The sequence below is a fragment of the Hibiscus syriacus genome, unplaced genomic scaffold (assembly GCF_006381635.1).
Source record: "Hibiscus syriacus cultivar Baekdansim isolate YM2019G1 unplaced genomic scaffold, ASM638163v2 tig00112230_pilon, whole genome shotgun sequence".
Lineage (NCBI taxonomy): Eukaryota > Viridiplantae > Streptophyta > Magnoliopsida > Malvales > Malvaceae > Hibiscus > Hibiscus syriacus.
Genome location: NW_024063275.1, coordinates 1290623 through 1311373, shown reverse-complemented (window position 1 = coordinate 1311373; position 20751 = coordinate 1290623). Strand labels below are relative to the sequence as shown.

Below are 20751 nucleotides of genomic sequence, written 5' to 3'. Positions count from 1 at the left end.
AATTTCGAGGCATTGATCCAGAAACGTGTATGATATTATAAATAATCTTTATTGAGACAAAAGTGTTTTATTTTTTAAGAGACAAAAATATCTTAAACGTATATTCTAACTAAATCCTCTAAACCCTAAATAGTTTCTAACATGTTGACAAGTCTTCTTCCTTCATCTGTCACTAGTTGAATAGCTTGTCGGACCACTCCCACTTCTCTTGCTAAACCGTGCAAGTGGTGAGCTGCTTTTTGTACTTGTTCCAGGAAATCTCGGATAACTGCATCTCTAGCTTCACCCTTTGTTGGGCTTGTTCCCAACGAAAACACTACTGAAATCCCCCATCAAAGGGAACTACCTGGAGCTCACTTGCTTGTTTCTTGAACCCATCCACAATGGCTTCCAATTCATCTATAGTTTTTCCATCCCGCTCTTACTGTTTCTGAAGAGATTTCTCTAAATCAGTTACCTGGATCCTCAAACACTTATTCTAATGTTGGTTGTCTAATAAACGTCTCTGAGTGGTCTTTAGATGTTCTCTTAAGGTTTCTCTTTCCTTCTGCCCTTCAAACTTCCTTTTCAGGAAGTTAGCTTTATTTTTCTAGTACTCAAAAGACCTTTTCAGTTTGGAATTGCTCTGGACTTGTTCTTGATATCTTTTTCTCAAATCCTCAAGCTCAAAACAAATTCTCTTATGTTCCTTCTCTAACTTGTTTTCCCTATCCTTCTGAGTATCAACATCCAACTTCCACTGAAATCTTTCAGCCTCAAGTTCCCTTAGACTTTGTTTCATCTCCTGCTTTTCATCTTCAAATTCTCTTCTTGCTATCTCTAGCTCGGAGGGAACATGCTTAAGATGTTCTTCCATGGTTCGAGTATCTTCATGGTCTGGCATCGGGATTGTGTCTTTTTTCCTTAACCTTTGCCATTCCAAATAGTCGGGAGTAAGCATGTCTTTAGCAGCCACGACATCCATACGGAACATTTTATTCCATGACTCAGTTACTTCTTTGACCTTTTTCTTGTAATTATCCATATGATATGCAAATTTTAATCCAGATATTCCATGTGTTGGGACAAATTGGCATGCCCCATACTGTCGAAGTGCCAAAAGTGGAGAGTATCTGACTTCTCCCCATAATCCGAGTAATGTTATAGTTTTTGAGTCTCTACATCGGAAAAGAATGTCACTATGGGTTAACCATGGGGATCTTTAGACAATATCCCTATCCTAAAGGTGTGTGAATACCTTCATCCATTTCTCTTTTGGGATACCTTCTTTCCATTTCAGGGTGAGAAATTCCCCCAAATGAGAATAAGTGGTGTTGAATCGGCGGTAAGAAATTTTGTTAGTCTTCCAGAAGTGACTATGGATCCAAACTTGGAGAAGCTGTGCACACCCTATAAATCTTCCTCCGTCAGTCTTCCTGCAATGGTTAAGAGAGCGAAAAATTTCAGTTAAAATTATCAGTGCTAGATTTACTCGTTTCGGGAGTTGTTCAAACAGTTCCACCACATCTGCCTCAATGTACCCCAGAGTCTTTGGGAAGATAACCATACCATAAAAGCCCAACACAAAAAAGTCTATCGCCTTTCATTCATCGGGGTGATTCTTCATTAGTTGCTTGATATGGGTCCAAGCAATTCCTTCCCCGCTACCTTTGTGTTGAATCCGATTAGCTACCCATTTCTCATCTACCCCCATAACTTTTGCCATCCCATTCTTGAAAGGCTGACTTTTGATGTGCTTGATGTAGACACAATCCATTCTGATTCCTTCGCAATACAGTAATGTGGTATACTCTTCGATTGTGGGTACCACGTCTTCTTGATTAAAGGTGAAATAATTGTACCCCAGATTCTAGAATTATACTAGGACTCTGATTAGGGGTTCGTCTATCTTGACATAGAGCAGAAGTATGATATCACCATACCGTTGGCAGAACCTCCGTTTCTGGTCACTTTTCCAGCTATCCCAAATGCTCTGTAGGTCTTGAACATCATTCTGCTTTAGGCTAACAGAAGCATATCTAACCATATCTTACACATATTTTCCTGGCAGATTGTCTCCTTTTTCTTTCTGGGTCTTTTTGGACCATAGTCGTACCTCGTCGTTTTTCACCTCTTGCATTACAACCCCTTTGTCCATTAATGTAGATTATTTATGTGTAACGAACATTTTTTTGTGGATCAATTACCACTTTTTATGATGCAAATGATAAAAAAGCCAACATGAAAGAAAAATTGGTTAGTAAGATAGAAATAATAATGATAAAAGTAAAAAATTGACAAACTGAATGCTTTGGACCGGAAGTAAAACATCCTAGGTTTTGAAATGGAGTTTCGGGGTAGGTTCTAATTCCCTGTAGTCTCCCGGTTTAGGTTCTAAAAAATGGTACCCAAGTTCTTCTTACTGTTGCCCCCTTGGGCTTGCCAGACCCTCAGTCTTAAGCCCATTACAAGCCTATGTGGACCAAGTTAAACGCGAGAGGATAAATTCCCTTATGTCTATATGGAGAATAAATTCACACGAAGACATAAGGTATATGAATCCCGAAGGTTACTTGCTAGACCTATACGGAGAATAAATTCTTACGAAGGTGTCGCTTTCACCTCCACTTAAGAAAAGATTTGGAGCTCGGGTATTGAGCCTGAGATGAAAATGTTTAATAATTTGAAATCATTAAAAAACGTCAGTACAACTATTTATTTGAAAAATAATCAATGGTAAATAATAATGATCGAAAAATTACATTAAAATTTAAACTTGCAATTTTCACTTAAGAAGACAACCGGAAATTAGCCTTAGCCTGACTCACTTACCAGTCCCCAGCAGAGTCGCCAAGTTGTCGTAACCATCTTTCGGGTGGGCCCGGAATTGGGCTTTGACTTAAATAAATGGGTTAAGAGTAAAGGAAAGATTAGCACCCTTGTACTGCCCTTTCGGTACTAATTTAATTTCCAGTTGTCTTAATTAAGAAAATTATAAGTTAAATTAAAAAAGGTAAAAATTTGATCCAAATTACTTACCTTTAATTGATTTATTAGTACCCCTAAAAGGTCAAAAAAGATGTTAAATTGCCAAAAATAAAATATTGGATTGACCAACAGGAAAATTTATAGAAACTAAATTATAATAATTTAAACGAAACAAAAGGAATTGAAACATATATACATTCTTATAAATATATATAGACATAAAATTAATAGAATGGAATTTTCAAAATACATAGAACAAATTCATGACATAATAAAGAATGGATCGCATAGATTAAAAAACACGAAGATTGATGAAGACCAGCAAAAAGTTCATTAAATAAAAAAAATATCTAGGGCAAGATCAAATTCAAACAAAATTAATTTAAAGATAAATTAAATTAGAATAGAAAAATATCTAAAGAAATATAATAAAAAACAAAACAATCCTTATCGAGTCAAAATTACGTAAAGCATAATAATATATTAAATATAATTAAACGAAAAATGCGAAAAATGACCAAATTAAAAAATAAAACCGAGTGAAGAAAGAAATTAAAAGAAACTATAGCAAAATTAAGGAAAAAAAAAGGACAAAATGGATTTCCAGTAAAACCTTAGGGACCGAAAGTGTAACACCCCAAACTATAGGTTAGTGACTAAATTGTAAAAATTCAGAATTTGGTGATTAAAGTAGGATAGTTGAATAGTTCAATGATTTATTTGGAAATATTTCATGAAGGTTTTAGTAATTATTAAAGGAATCAAAGGACAAAATGGCCATTTAACATGAAAGATATTTTTTCTTCCTTTATTAGGAGTGAAACACGTGGGTTTGGGGAGATTTCTGGAAGCCTTCTTCCTCTTACTTTCTCCTTCCTCCCGTAAGCTCCATGGTAATGGTAAGTTTATTTTTAGTTGTTTAATTCTTGGATTTTAGAGTTGGGTTTTATTCTTTGGGTGTAAAATAAGCTTAAGGAAAGCTTATATAAACTTTAAAAATCAAGAAGAAAGATTTAGAAAGGAAATTGTAAAATGGGTGAAGAAATGAATTTTTGATATAAAGAGCTTTTTGAAGTTTCGTTGATGAATTAGACTTGTCATCAACCTAATTAAGAGATATGAAGTGATAGAATTAAATTTAGAACATATTGAAATTTGAGTATGATTCTTGAAATCTATGTTGAGGAGTGGATTTTGAAGTTAAGTATGGATTGAATGAGTATTAATGAGTTCAAGTGTGTATGCTTGAGTTAAGAATATGAAAGGGGATGAAATATGAAGTGTTGAGCTGAAAATGAAGTGATTTTCGAGCTCAAAATATAATTTTTGGGCTGTGTGAATCAATACACATTCAATGTGTACCGATGCACTCTCAAATAAATAAACATCGAATGCAATTAGTGCATCGATGCATAATGAGTAAATCGATGCAGCTTCTTAGGATGAAAACATCGAAGGTGATTTGTGTATCGATGCATAGATAGTGCATCGATGCACCCGTTAAGGGATGCATCGATGCACTGTAGACTGCATCGGTACATACCTTATTTAAGAGATGAAAATGGTATTTCTTTTAGTCTAGAAGTGATATATTAGAATATATTAATTAGTATACTGATATGTATCAATGTATACTATGTAGATATAGAACGTAATCTTGTTCCGGAACAATCGAATGATTAAGATTGAGTCAAAGCAAGCAAGGCTAAGGTGAGTGCATATCATATTAGTATAGATATTGTGTTATGGAGACAAGACTTGTGATAAGTCTATCTCTTATCATTGAATTCATGATTTCATATTCATGTACATGTATATATAGATATATATTGGTTATAGTGATTTCATGCATAATCCATCCATGCCTTAATATGACAATATGTGTGATGAATATTATCATCAAAGGATAATGATAAATGTTATAGGAAAAGATAAAGTGATCATATGTGTACATGTGAAGTGAATAATGTATTTATATGAGAGATGATAAAAGAGATATGAAGTTATAATACAAACTAGGTGGTATTGACATAAGTGATTATAGGAATATGTAATATAAGATACGTGAACCCAATATAAGTGAATATATGGAAATAATATATAATTAATATGATATATGTGATTGTAAACAAGTAGAGATAAGTTTAAATGAAGATGTGATAACAAGATATAAATTACATGAGTTAGATATATAAGAATTGGTATAATCAACTTACGAGATTAAATGAAAAGCGAGATAAACTAAATAGTATTAACCTATAGGACAATATGAGAATAGTGTATAAATTAGGAAACACCGACAGAAGTGATTATACGAACATGTAAGATAAGCTATATGGGGAAGAATTATGGGCTTGAATGAACATATAATATATGAGTTATATGGTAAAAATTTATGAAGCTATTGGAAAATGTCATGGAAGCTATGTGATGATAAGTTATGAGAATATATATATATATATATATATATATATATATATATATATATATATATATATATATATAACAAGCTATGTGAAACGGAATTAAGTAAATATATGAAACTAGAATATAAATAATGTGAGATAAATTATAAGGTATTGATACATAAACTATATAAAAATATGTACATGAATACGTGTATAAGTTTATATGTTATTCTATGTGTTATGTGATGTATATATGAACATATGTGAACAAGATATGACATACGTATTTACATGAACACATGAGAAATGATATAAGCTATATGATACGATCTATGTGATTACATGCACATGTGATATATGTTATATGACATGGACCTATGTGACTATGTGAATATGTGAATATATGTCTATGAGAAGACATAAAAACAAGATATAAGCCATGTGACAGTTGAATATGAATCATATGAAAATGTTCTACATGTAAGTGAAATAAGAGCCTATATGAATATGTGAAATGACATAAATGATAATGCCCATGTTATGTAATATGAGAGCTAGGGGTATAGTTGGCATGCCAAGATTCGAGGGTTATAGTGGTCCTTCGGGACAATACAGTAGTCCTACGGGACATAGTGGTCCTTCGGGACATAGTGGTCCTTCGGGACAAATTTCAGTGCCCCTAGTGAGAATTTTCGACCTGTGGTGACAGCAATTGTGCACAACCTCAATGCACTCACATATCTTTAGTTCTCACAAGTGTACCATGGGCTAATTAAAGAGATAACATAAATACAATATATATATGATGTATATGCTTTTGGGGATATGAAATGTGTTATAAGAATTCTATGATGTTATGTGTGTTTCGTTGTGAAATGATATATGTGTTATATGATATACAAGAATGTTAATACATGATAGTGATAGAGATCATAATAATGATATTGATGTTAATAATGAGGGTTTATGTGCATGTATGTATTTGGTTATATGAAATGTTCTATGATTTCTATTATATGTTTTATATGCCTCACTAAGTCAACGACTTAACGTGTGATTGTTTCACACGTAGGTACCAAGAAGATGAAGAATGATAAAAGTTAAGCAAGACAGGTCAATTCCTCCTTTCCAAAGATCAGATCAGAAAAACATTGAATAATATGTATTTTGTAATACTAATGGTAGTTGGCATATAAATAAAGATTTGGATCTGATTTGTTATAATTGGTTTTGTAAAATCATATGATTGTATTTTATTTAAATTATTTATTAGTGTTTAGTAAAAGTTTAAAATTATTCACTATTTTGTACAAGTAAATATTTTAAAAAGTCAATGTGATACCTCATACTTGTATCCGGGTCGGGAATAGGTTGGGGGTGTTACAGAAAGCATAATTTTACCCAACCCATGCAAAAATGCACGGGTCCTATGGATCTCAAAGCGGGTCGGCGGGTCAAGTATAAAACCCAAAAAAATAAACAGATTTCATTTTTCCCTTTTCCTTCAAAATAGATCAAAACCCCTTTTTCCTTTTCTCTCAAGTGTTCTTCACACACTAAGAACATTCGGTCGGGGTTCATAGAAAACCCAATTTTCGATCGATCACCGTCTCGCCGGTCGTCGTGGACTGGCGCCGGCCGCCATTCATCGGCGGCGAAATCAAATCTTTTTTACACCATTCGAAAGCCCTAGTTCTCATCTTTCCAAATCTTACCACCATCTTCATTGAAAGGCCTCGAGGAGAGCTAAATCTAGTAAAGATCTTTCGCACTCAACCTCCTCCGATCATCGGCCTCTTGCTTTCATGATTTTTTTGAAACAAAGAAGAACACAAATAAAAAAAAAACAAAGGCACATGCAAACACCAAGCCAAATCGGGAAAGGTAAAAAAATTACCTCTTTTATTTATTTTTCTTTCGAAAGTACAAGTCTCATTTGCTCTTTCTCTCCTTCGTGTTTACAAGTATTGTTCTCTCTTGATTTCTTGTCCTTTTTTCTTTACATTTTACATGAATTTATAGGCTTAGAAATCATCTCTTTTCGGTTCGTTTTAGAGTCCTATTTAGATTGAAATGCTCATTTCTTTTCGGTTTGTTTTAGAGTTCTATGTAGACTTAAATTGTTTTTTGTTTTGACTTGATTCCCACAGTGGCTTCGACAAATCTAGGATGTGGGTGATGCAACCGGATTGAGGACTCTTCAAGAGTCCTACAACTGTCATTTTGACTGTCGGATTATACCCCGTTGATCCAACGGTGCCAGACATGCGGCGCTAAAGTGAAGAGAGGTAAAACCCTAGCTCTACTGGCGGGCTTCACACGTGCTGTGATTGGTATGTTGAGCCTAGTGGGGTTGTTTTGTAGTTGGTTTTCGGGTTGGGTTGTACCTAACAAAAACAAAGGAAAAATATTAATTTGTTAAAATAATAATAGTAATATATATATTAAGGTACTATATAATATATATGTATGTTGTACCATAAATATACTATAGGATATACAAATATACAAACCCGGACGAAAAAGTGTCTACAATAACTTATAATTATTGTTATAAAAAATTATTACAAAAAATATTGAGATTTAAATTTTTGGAGAAAAATTATGTTTGTAGTTATATATTTTAATTATAGTGAGAAATAAATTGTTATAAATATTTCCCTCAATATTTTCACACAAAAAAGTTATATACTGACAAATTTTGTAACTATAAACTTTAATAATTATTACAAATAAAATAATCGCAACAAATTACATCAAATTTTGTTTTTATTTATTTATTTTTATTTATTTTATTTTAATAAAAAGGTATTTATATCTGAAACAATCAAAATAAACTTAACATAATATAAGAAAAATTATTAATTATTTTTTATTTAATTTAAAACTGATTATTTGAAAAATATTTATAAAAAACTTAAAATTTTATCACGTAATATCAATAAAACATAAAAAAAATTATTTTTAAAATAAAATCCGAAAAATTAAAATTTAAAATAAAAAAATTAATCCAAATGAATTATAATAAAATGTTCAACATTTTATAAAAGAAAAATTTAATTATAAATTAAGAATATAATTTAGAAAATAATAGATAAATCAAATATAATAAATTTAATACAATTGATAAAATATTATTAAAAATTAAAATTATTTTACATGACAAAAGAAATTATTAAATGAAAAATAAATAATAATGATGACAAACGTTAAGTTATTTAACAATTATATTACGTGTTATAATGAGTGATGGACACATATAGAGGTATAAAATGAGGATAGGAGAATTGTATTAGTAAGTTACGCTTAATTAATATATATTACCTTACATTAAAATATAAGTAACTTATTGTTTTAAATGTCTAAAATCGATACCTACAAGAATGTATCTAACATAAAATTTAAGTTGAATATTTTAAGTCGTGTACAAAAATGAGTAAATTGTCGAAACGATTTTTTTTCGGATTTTAAAAAAACACATTTTTTTAAATTATCTTTTGATTAATTTTAAATTAAAAAGTTAATGTGATTTTAAAAAATTCTCTCGTTTCGAAATTTTTTTGGATTCCCTTTAAATAAAATAAGATATTGTTCGAGGAGTCGCCACCAATCTTTGATTAAGGTGTGATTGGACACCCAAAAAATATTGTCATTTTAATAAGATTTAGTATTTAAATATTATTAAAACAACATTTTAAGGTATGTGTACCAAAAAATTGAGTTCGAGAGTTGATTACGTGTGGGGAAGGATTAACAGCCCCACATCGCCCTAAATCGATACCTAGTCGATTAATTAATTGTCTTTGTAATAAAATTTACAAGTTCTAATTTAATTTAGTTTATGATCCCTTAAAACAGTACTCTATGAATTTTAGAACAAAACCTAATAATATTTAATTATTTCCAATTGAGAAGAAATAACCTCTCATACATTGAGACAATCAATTTTTACTCCAATCGAAATAAAGAAATATTACGGTTTCATTGTAATATTCAAATACACGAAATTAAACAAATTAAATTAAAAAATACCAATCCTTTTAGAGAGAAGAAGAATATTTTATTATTTAAAGACGTTGGGATCGGACCTTAGATAAGTTCTAACGATCTTTTCTCGAAGAATTTAAATAGACGAATATTTCTTTTTCTCTCGTTTCCAAAATTTAGTTGTGGTCAAATTTTAGGGTTTCACTTAACCGAATACATTTTCGTTTTAAAATTATTGGAAGTAGTCTTCCCATAAGTTAAGACAACCACTTCACGTCAACTTCAAACCAAAAAGGTATTACCCTTAGTCAAATTATTTAGGTTGAGTCAAGTAATGCTTATGAGGCATCAAGCAAATTAACTAAAAATTATCACATACTCGAATAAATGTTTGAACTTAAAATAATATATTTAAAAGAATACATGCATATGTGAATATGAATATATATATATATATATATATATCTACTTTATAAACATGCTAATGGATTCTCATCATCTTAAAATGGTTAAACTTATGTATATTACAGGCATTATAATATGTAATAAATATCAACAATGCTTTTTCATGTAACAATTTAAAGAAAAATGTCGATCGCATTATACTTAGTATATACATGAAATATTGAGACAAAAATTAAGTCCTATTTAGTATTTAAATAGACGCAGATATACGGCTACACGAACACCATATAATATCCTAGATGAAATGAACGTTTCTAATATATAAATACCTACCCATAAGCGAAACAAAGCATGTCACCAGTGGACCATATAATGCATACCCACGCCCGTAGAAATTTTTTATTATAAAGGACGAAAACAGGAAATAACAAAAACATGCAGACAAAATGCAAGACGCTAAATAAATGAAATGAGCCGACTGTATGACTAAAGTGCGAACTAATGAGAATGCAGGCCAAATGTCGAAAGTAACAAAAGTAAAAGGAATTTAAAAATGAGGGCTAAAATACCACATACATAAAACCTGATGACAAAATAAATTTTAAAATATCTTGATTTGAGGAATCAAATATAAATCGTGTAAAATATATAGTCAAAATTAGAAATCATGAAAGCCTCATTTGAGGACTAAAACATATTAAATTTTAAACAGGCGTGGCTCCCTCAGCAATAAACCCATTAGCACGAAAATGAACTATCCTGTACCCCGAATAAACGACGCCGCTTCGTTTAACTCTCTTAAAGCTTTACTTAGGCTAAATTTGACCTAAGCACAGTGGAAACATCACTTAGCTAAACCGAACCCCTCAGCACCGTTTTACCTCTCAAACCCATCTCCTTTATTCTGCTCTCAAACCCTTCTTTCTATTCTTTCTTTCTTTGGTCTTCTCTCATCCCCAAACAAAACAAACGACCACCATGGCCTTCCACCGTCCAAGGGCTCCGACGAGGAACCGAAATGCTTCAAAAAGCCTAGCCCTCTGCCTCGTTTTCTTTCCTACACTGTTCTCTCCATGCGGCCACCGAGACCACCACCACCCAGGGCTTCGACGAGGAGCCTAGTGAGAGTAAATCTCACCCCAAAAAACGAGCCCCAACCTAAACTCCACCCTAAAAACACCTAAACCCGAAGCCTAGCTCTCTCTCGAACCGGATTCCCAAACCCACAAAGCTACTCAACAGTGGCTATGGAGCACGAAAAGCTTACCTTTGACGACTCAACGGGGTTCGGACCTTAGGGGACGGTGACGACGCTTTCCGATCGGAAAGGTAAGGTTTTTTCTTCTTTTGAGTCTTTTTTTGGTTCGGTTGGCTGCTCACTCATATAAAAAGGAAGCACTTTTTGGTTTTTTGAATCGTTGGAGAGAAAAAGATTTTTCTTTTCTTTTGGTTTTTGTGTTGCTTGCTTGAGGGAAGAAGATGAGTTTTTTTTGTGCTCTCTGGATCCTTTTTTGGTTGCTGACCCCTTTCTTTTTGTGTTTGTATGTTATATATGGAGAGTGAATTTTATCTTCTCTCGTGTGAGATTGTGCGAGGCCGTTGGAGGCACTCATCCCATGCTGCTCTATCTCGGGTTGTCCAAAAACCATTTATGTTGTAACAGAATAATTTTCCTTTATTCTCTCGTACGAAGGAGGATGACTTGTGGTAGTTGGTTCTCTCTTGCTGACATGGAACACTTGCTGAGGTGGCCGACGTGGAACGGTCGGCGGTGGTGGAGACCACTGGAATTCCTTAGTGGTGACGGCGGTTGGGAGTTCTTTTAGGGTTTGGAAACCCTACATATTATTCACGACCTGGGCCGTTGGATTGGCACCAGATATGACGGCTCAGATCACTTGGCGGCGCTGGAGACTTGTAGGAAAACCCTAGTGGGCTGCAGTACTGGGCTTCCAATTTGGTTCGGGTTTGGCTATTGTTCAGGCCTTAATCTGGACCCACTCGTTGGGTTACTTTGTAATTTACTGTGAGCCTGTAAAAAAAATGATATTTAGTACATTTTAAATTAATGTATATATATATATTTGATTACTTAATTACTTATTATATATATTCATATTCATACGCATATATATATATATATATATATATATATATATATATATATGAACACAAGCATAACTAATGTGTAATAATAAATAATAAAATCTGCTCCACTACTCTTTAAGGGAGGTCAGACTCGAGAAAATTTTGATTTACTTCGCAACTCTTCAGGGAATATTGAATCGAATGTGATTTGTTTCACTGCTCTTCAGGAAGACCAAATTTGAAAGAATAAGAATATGCTTCAATACTCTTTAGGGGAGATCAGACTCGAGAAAATTTTGATACACTTCGCTGCTCTTTAGGGAAGGTTGAATCGAATGTGATTTGATTCATTGCTTTTCAGGAAGACTCAAACAAACAAAAGGTTTGGAAACTCCTACTCTGCACCATTTTCTAAACGCAATAAGGGTCAGCAGCATAAAAATTATGACTCCTTAGCATCTTCCTACAAAAAGGGATTTTTCTGGAGGAAAGTCCAAGCAGACACAGACAGCTTCAGTAGATACTAAAGGTTCGGGATCTCATCGTAAACCATAATGTGAGTACTATGAAAAGAATCATTTCGGTTAATGTCGGTTCATGGAAGGAAAATGCTATCATTGCAAGCAAGCTGGACATTATAGAAATAAATGTCCAGAACTTTATCCAGATCAGTCAGTAGCTGCACCACAACGAGGTAGAAGTAAAAAGGGTAGCAAACCAGGAACGTATGAGGTTGCATCTAATCGTGAAGGCAGAACTACTGCACGGGTTTATCATATCAAGACTGATGATGATCGAGATAATCCAAAAATTATCACATGTACCTTTTATCTTTTTGATGAACCTGTTTTTGTGTTGATAGATCCTGGTTATACTTACTCTTATATTAGCGTAAGGTTGGTTAGAGATAGGGGGTCTTTTTAGAACCTATTTCTTGTGATATTGTGGCAATCAATCCGTTCGGCCATAGTGTGAATATAAGCTAGATATGTAAGGAGTGTCTGATAAAGATACAGGGAGTAGAATTTCTTACAAACCTATTGGAATTACCTTTTGAGGAATTCGGAATAATCTTAGGCATGGATTGGTTATCTTCCTACTATGGTTGGGTAGATTGTCGTTTGAAGATATTGTTTTTAAAGGATGCAAAGGATTCAGAGATAATATTTGTTTGAGAAAGGGTAAATCCCTTATCCAATGTAATTTCATCCTTTACTGCTAAGAAGTTGATGTCACAAGGATGTCAAGCAATTTTAGCGAATATGTTGGATACAAGAACTATCGAAGTTAATTTGGAAGACATTCCAACTGTAGGAGAGTATCCAGAGGTGTTTCCAGATGAGTTACTTAAATTACCTCCAGACATAGAGGTGGAGTTTGGTATTAATGTGTTTCCAAGTATTATGCCTATTTCGATGACTCCTTATCGAATGGCCCCGAAAGAGTTAAGGGAATTAAAGGCCCAATTACAAGAGCTGATAGATCGATGATTCATTAGATTGTGTATTTCACCTTGGGGTGTATCGGTGTTGTTCATGAAAAAGAAAGATGGATCAATGCGATTATGCATAGATTATCTTCAGTTAAACAAAGTGACTACCAAGAACAAGTATCCTCTTCTGAGGATTGATGACTTGTTTGATCAACTATAAGGAGTAGCAGTTTTCTCTAAGATTGGTCTTCGATCGGGATATCACCAGTTAAAGATTAAAGAGGAAGATATTCCAAAACAGCTTCCAGAACACGGTATGAGCACTATGAGTTTGTATTAATGTCGTTTGGTCTGACAAATGCTCCGGCAAGATTTATGGATTTGGTTAACCGAGTATTTCAGCCTTACTTGGATTAGTTTGTGGTGGTATTTATTGATGACATTCTGGTGTACTCGAAGATAAAGATAGAGCATGATGCTCATCTTCGTACTGTGCTCGAGATACTTAAGGAGAAAAAGTTATATGCCAAGCTGTCAAAGTGTGAGTTTTGGCTGTCAGAAGTTTCTTTTCTTGGCCATGTGGTCTCGGTAGAAGGCATAAGGGTTGATCCTAAGAAGGTTCAGGAAATAGTGGAGTAGAAACTCCCAAAGAATGTTACAGATGTTCGAAGTTTCTTGAGACTTGCTGGTTATTATCGAAGGTTCGTGAAGAACTTTTCGATGATTACTTCTCCGTTGACCAAGCTCTTGAGAAATGATGTTTCATTTATTTGGACTGAGAAGTGTCAAGAGAGTTTTAAAGCTCTAAAGAAGATCTTAATGGAAGCACTAGTGTTGGTACAACCAAAATCTGGTAAAGAGTATGTGGTGTATAGTGATGCATCTTATAATGGTTTGGGTTGTGTACTTATGCAAGAAGGTAAAGTTGTATCTTATGCCTCTCGACAACTAAAGACGCATGAGCAGTGATAGTATCTGCTTTATAGATTTGGTGCCATTATTTGTATGGTGAGCCGTGCTACATCTACTCGGATCATAAGAGTCTAAAGTACCTGTTGAATCAAAAAGAGCTAAACTTGAGACAAAAAAGAGGGATATAACTCTTAAAGGACTATGATTTGATCATTGAGACATAGACGGCAAATGTTGTAGATGATGCACTTAGTCAGAAAACTTTTGCAGCTTTGCGAGCTATGGATATGCGACTATTTTTAAAGAAAAAGGTTCACTATTGGTTGGATTAAAGATAAAGATGACGTTTCTAGATCGAATAAAAGAGGTACAAAGGAAAGACGAGAGATTCTTGGAAAAGATTGCACAAGTTGGTGGAAGAGTAGTGCAAGAACCCCCTAAAAAAAGCTTGAGAAGACTGGTTCTTGGAGGATCTAGAAAGTTATTTGGGTAGCTTGGAGGCCAAGGTAACACATCTTCACTCTTCTCTACTACTTGTACGACATTTGCATGAGTTTGTTTGCTTATATGAGTAGTGATGCATGTGGGGGCTCATGTGCATGGAAATCGTTATGGATGATTCGAATTTACAATTTGTATAAAAATAGAGTATGTTGACCCCTAATAACTTTCATAAGATTTAATAATAAACTTAGGTCTTAAAATAAGTGTTTAGGGGTGAGTTTATTACAAGAAATTTCTACTATTATGACAAATTTATTTTTGTCAAAAATATTTTTGTCACTATTAATAGCTTTTTTGTGACAAAATAAATAATCATCACATTAAATTAAAAAAATATACAATTATGACAAAAACTAAAATCGTCATAATAATTAGTCACAATTAGTAAACATGTGTAATATACAATGAAAAAATAAATTTTGTTACTCATTTTTGTCACAAATGTTTGTTACCAAATTTTGTCGCAAATGTTTCCTTCCATTTTTTGGCACCAAATTAAACTCTTATAGTGACAAATTTTGTAACTAAAAGTTTTAGCAAATATGACAGACAAAAATTGTCACAATAAATAATGAGATTTATATATGATGTGATAAATTTTATTTTTAATTATATATTTTAATTATAGTGATAAAAATATATATCACAAATGATTATTTCCAATTTTTGGTGTAAAAACAAAATCATATAGTAACATGTTTTGTTACTATAAGCTATAATGATTGTTACAAAAAAAAGTAGTAACAAAAAATAATGAGATTCAAGCTTTTAGTGAAAAATAATGTTTGTAGTTATATATTTTAATTATAATGACTAAATATGTTGTCATAAACATTTCCCTCCATATTTTTAGTGCCAAAAAAAAAGTCATACAGTGATAATTTTTTTTTTTTGGATAATCAATTTCATTACCCAAGAAAACAAAATTCTGCTACAAAAAAAAACCAACTCATTACAACACATCATCCATCTAATAGCAAAGCATTACCAAAGAGAACAGATGCAAAGCAAAGGCTAAACAAAGGCTAACAAGGAACAGAGAAAACAACATCACAATTATGAAATACCCCAGCTAACACAAAGGGCAATGTTCCTAGAGTCACTTCTGTTAATTGGCCAACCATCGAGTCGAATCTGGATATCAGTTTTAATGCTCAGCAAGATATCACTCATCGGCCTAAGCAATCCACCATACAGTCTTTTGTTCCTTTCTCTCCATATGACATACACATAGCTTGTCAAAGCAAGCTTAAACACTCTTGTGAGAAGGGACTTTCCTTTAAGGCAGTGAGCAGCCCATGAAAGCTCGCCTTCCCAGTGGCTTATTCTTCGGTTAACTCCACAGAGCAGAAGGATGGCCTTCCACAGGCTTTTAGCATAATCACATTCAAAGAAAATGTGATTTCTAGTCTCAGGCACCAAATCACAGAAGATACATCGATCATTCTCTATTACTAGTCCCATTCGCATCAGTCTAACCCGGGTGGGAAGCCTATCCAAAATGGCCATCCACAGAAATATGTTGTGCTTAGGGATGCACCCGGAAAACCAAACCAGATGATGCCAAGCAACCTTTGGAGCCACGATGCGCAAGTCCTCCCATATCTACCTAGTACTGAGGGCACAATCACGGTTAACAAAGAGATGATTAACCGAATGTCTCATCTTCAATAGCTTTTTGAAATTCCAGCTAGCATCAGTAGGAGGAACCATATGCCAAAAATCTGTATTTTTAATAATATAAGACCGAGTCCAAGCCACCCACAAGGAACCCTCATCAGCCAATAAGTTTTGAATCAACCTCACAGAACAAGCCCTATTCCATCCTTGTATATCAATAACACCAAGGCCCCCTTCAGACTTTGGAAGACAGATCTGTCTCCAGCTCACCCTAGCTCCCTTAGCAGGAAGATCAGCACCCTTCCAGAAATACCGAGAGCATAACTGCTCAACTTTCTTGATTACCCCCCGAGGAAGCATAACTTGCCTACACCAATAATTAGTTAGGCTAAACAAAACATAACGCACTAACTGGAGCCTGCCAGCAAAACTCAAATGTTTATTTTCCCACAAGGTCAACCTAGCTCTGATTTTATCAATGAGACTAAGGCAGTCTCTCTCCGTGAGCTTCTTAGTCACCAAAGAAATTCCTAAGTAGCGAACAGGGAGTTTGCCTAATTTAAAACCAGTGCCCTCACTGATGGCAGTGCATTGAGCAGCAGTTAACCCCGCTACAAAAATCTCACTTTTGTTAATATTGAGCTTCAACCCATACATGATATAGAAAACTTCCAGAACAGCTTTGACACCACTAATAGAGTCAACAAAGGGCTTGCAAAAGATGAGGAGATCATCCGCAAAGCAAAGATGGGTTAAACCAATCCTTTTACACTTGGGATGATAATTGAAAATCCCCTTAAGAGCAACCAGGTTCAATAGATTTGATAATACATTCATGGCAAGCACAAAGAGATAAGGTGAAAGGGGGTCACCTTGCCTAACACCACGAGCCCCCCTAAAATAACCAACTAAACTGCCATTTATTACAATCGAATAGCTAGGCTTGGTAAAACAAGCAGAAATCCAGCTAATAAATCTAGCAGGAAGGCCAAGAGCAGTGAGAACAACAACTAAGAAATCCCAATTGAGAGAATCAAACGCTTTCTGTAGATCCAACTTCAAGGCACATCTAGGGGAAATGTTCTTTCTACTATAGCCCCTAACAACCTCTTGGGCAAGGAGGGTATTATCCACTATACTCCTACCTTTAACAAAAGCAGTTTGATTCTTTAAAACCATGCTAGGGAACACAGTAGACAATCATCTCACTAAAATCCTTGGAATGGTCTTATATATCACTGTGCAGCATGATATAGGCCTGAAGTCCTTGACAAGGCTAGGATTTGGCACTTTAGGAACCAAGACTACAGCAGTGGCATTAAAGGCAGGGAGAATAAAAGATATGTCAAAGCAATACCTGATAGCAGCAACAAAATCCACACCCACTATGGACCAAGCTTTCTTGAAGAAGAAGGGATTAAAGCCATCGGGACCAGGAGATTTATCATTGCCTTGCCCCCAAATGGCTTCTTTAATTTCAGCATCAGAAACATTCCTGCACAGTTCGCCGTCAGCGCCTGTAGGGAGTGAGAAATTAAGAAGACCCCTAATAGTAGAAACAGTTCTGCCCAGGACATTATCATCTACCAAACCCAGCTGATTCTGGAAAAATTTAATCACCTCAGCCGAAATACCATCAAAAGTGTCCAATCTATTCCCCGCTTGGTCATAGAGAACTCTGATTGTATTACTCTTTCTTCTGCTAGCCACTACTGAGTGGAAGAATTTCGTCCCTTGGTCACCCTCCTTGATCCAATTGGCTTTAGCCTTTTGTTTGTAAAATAGTAACTCAGCCTCTTCAAGATTTTTTAGCTCCCTTTCTACTTGAAGTTCATTCTCAATGCTGCTGCCAGCAAAACCCCATTGAAGATTAGCAAGCTGAATACTAAGGAGTTCCTCTCGCTTCTGTTTCACCTTATTTGAAATGTCATTGAAATGAGCTTTATTTAAAGCCTTGAGAGAGCACTTCAACCTCTTCAATTTTTGGAAAAAAACCTGAGCTGGATTTCCAATCATTGGTTTCTGCCAAGAATCTCTCACAATGTTTAAAATCCCCGGGTGCAAGGCCCAAAAGTTGAAAAATTTGAACGACTTTGGCCTTGCAGTAGGGGCTGCCTTGTGGAGCCACACAAAGGCAGGGCAGTGATCCGAGTCCCCAGGGGCCTGAAACTCCACTGCAGAATCTGGGAAAACATCGATCCACCTTGGGTTTATCATGACAGTGATAAGTTTTGTAATTATAAGTATCAATAATTATTTTAAAAAACATTGTCACAACAAATGATTATATTCAAGTTTTCTTGACAAATTATACTTTTTGTTATAAATTTTAATTATAATGATAAAATATATTGTTATAACTATTTCCTCCATTTTTTTGTTTCAAAAAATTGTATAATGACAAGTTTTGCAATTATAAGTTATAGTTATTGTTATAAAAAAAATCACATCAAATAATGAAATTCAAGTTTTTTGTGATAAATTATTTTTGTAGTTATATATTTTAATCATTAGGAAAATAATACTATAAAAAATATTTCCCTCTATTATTTTGGCAAAAAAGCTATATAGTGACAAGTTTTGTAATTATATGTTATAATTATTGTTATAGAAAACATTATTACAATAAAATATACATGTTTTTTTAATTAAAAAGAGATTCAAGTTTATTTGTGAAAATTATGTTTTTAATTATATATTTTAATTATAGTGAAAAATATATTGTCACAAATACTTTTTCTATTTTTTACACAAAAATTATAAGTAATAAATTTTGTAACAATAATTCATAATTATTAATTCATAAAAATTATCACAAAATAATTTATATATTATTACAATTATGTTGACCTCTCACCTCATCTGTTACTTGTATTCTCATTAAAATCAATCCAATTATCTATTCAAATTAATATTTTTAATATAACCATCAATATTCTTACAACATTGAAAACAATGGTGAAAGATATGTTCAATGTTCTTACAACAGATTCGATAAAGAAAATACATCTAATTAATTATTTATGTCGCCTTGGAGTTTTGTACCATTTTGAAAATGAAATTGAAGAAGAATCAAGTCATGTTTTGATTATGTTGCCTAAACTCTTCGATGATAAAGACTATGACTTGCACAGTTGTTTTGGTTTCAGGTTATCAAATTCAATGGTTACAAAATGCCTAGCAATAAGTACAACATAATTCATAATTGAGATTTAAACCACATCATCCTTAAATTCATTTATTTATTTATTTTAGCCTTAGATGACCATTCAAAGCAGAACATCCGTAGAAGTCATTGAATTCATTCAGAGACTATGAGAGAGTTAGTCATTGAATTCATTTAGAGACTATTAGAGAGTTTTAGTACATGCTAATAAAAATTGATTATGCATAAATATATTTTATTAATTTATTTTCAATTAATTCAAACTCAATAACTATATACTTATTTCACAAATTCGTTTGAGAATTGAACAGTGAACAAAACTAGTTTTGGTAAAATAGGAGGGAAAAGGAAAGTACCCGTGTTGTGGGATCTAGGTTGTGGTTGTGTGTCGGTAAGACTGTGACTGGTTGTGCCTACGATCATGGGAGAGCTGATACAACAAATGAGAGCACAAAGAGATTAGGGATTTCAATATTTGGGGGGAAATTGAAAGTAATAAAGATTATAACAAAAAAGAAAATAAAGAACTAAACATATACTGATGTTTTAGTGAAAGATTATTTAAAGTTTTTTTTTTGTGTAAAATAAGTCGTTTGGTAACCTTAAAAAAAATTCAGTTTTTGATAATATTTTATCAATTTCAGTAATAATTGATAAAATATTTAAAATAAGTCGTTTGCTAACTTTTTGATAAATTTTCAACTGTTTTTATAAATATTTAAAAGTAATAATTGATCATTGATATATCATATAATTATTTTATTTTATTTAAAAATAATAAATACTTTTTAGATGATTTACAGTTCATAAATAAAAAATGATTATCTTAAATAAAAAATAATTTATGTACTTAAATAAAAATTAATATATTTTAAATACTTATTTGTGATATTAGTCTTTTAAAATTCATGATAACTCAAATTGGATCAAATTTTATTTTTCTTATTTTATAATTATTTTATTTTGATAATATAAAAATTATTTATATTTAAAAAAATTTAAATTATTTAAAATATATATATATATATAAATCATTAACTATTTTTATTTAATTGAAGTTAATTATTTTTAAAATATTTATAAAATAATTTACATTTTTATCATGTAATATCAAAAAAACTAAAACTATTTTTGTTAAAATAAAATCCAAAAAATAAAAATAAAATTTATCCAAATAAATTATTCAAAATTTTATAAAAAAATAAATTTAATTATAGATAAAGAATATAATTTAGAGAAAAATAGATAAATCAAATCAAATT

General features: G+C 32.8%; 2 protein-coding genes across 2 annotated transcripts; both read right to left on the bottom strand.

Moving 5' to 3' along the window:
• Positions 1-15759: 15759 nt before the first annotated feature.
• On the bottom strand, positions 15760-16212 carry LOC120176171. The gene has a single exon (XM_039182656.1). It carries the CDS (start codon positions 16210-16212, stop codon positions 15760-15762), a length of 453 nt encoding a protein of 150 aa, XP_039038587.1.
• Positions 16213-17523: 1311 nt separating this feature from the next.
• Positions 17524-18540, bottom strand: LOC120176170. The gene has a single exon (XM_039182655.1). It carries the CDS (start codon positions 18538-18540, stop codon positions 17524-17526), a length of 1017 nt encoding a protein of 338 aa, XP_039038586.1.
• Between the last annotated feature and the right edge of the window lie 2211 nt (positions 18541-20751).

Coding starts and splice junctions, on each gene's coding strand:
- LOC120176171 (XM_039182656.1), bottom strand. CDS start 16,212: ATGGCCATTTTGGATAGGCTTCCCACCCGGGTTAGACTGATGCGAATG.
- LOC120176170 (XM_039182655.1), bottom strand. CDS start 18,540: ATGATAAACCCAAGGTGGATCGATGTTTTCCCAGATTCTGCAGTGGAG.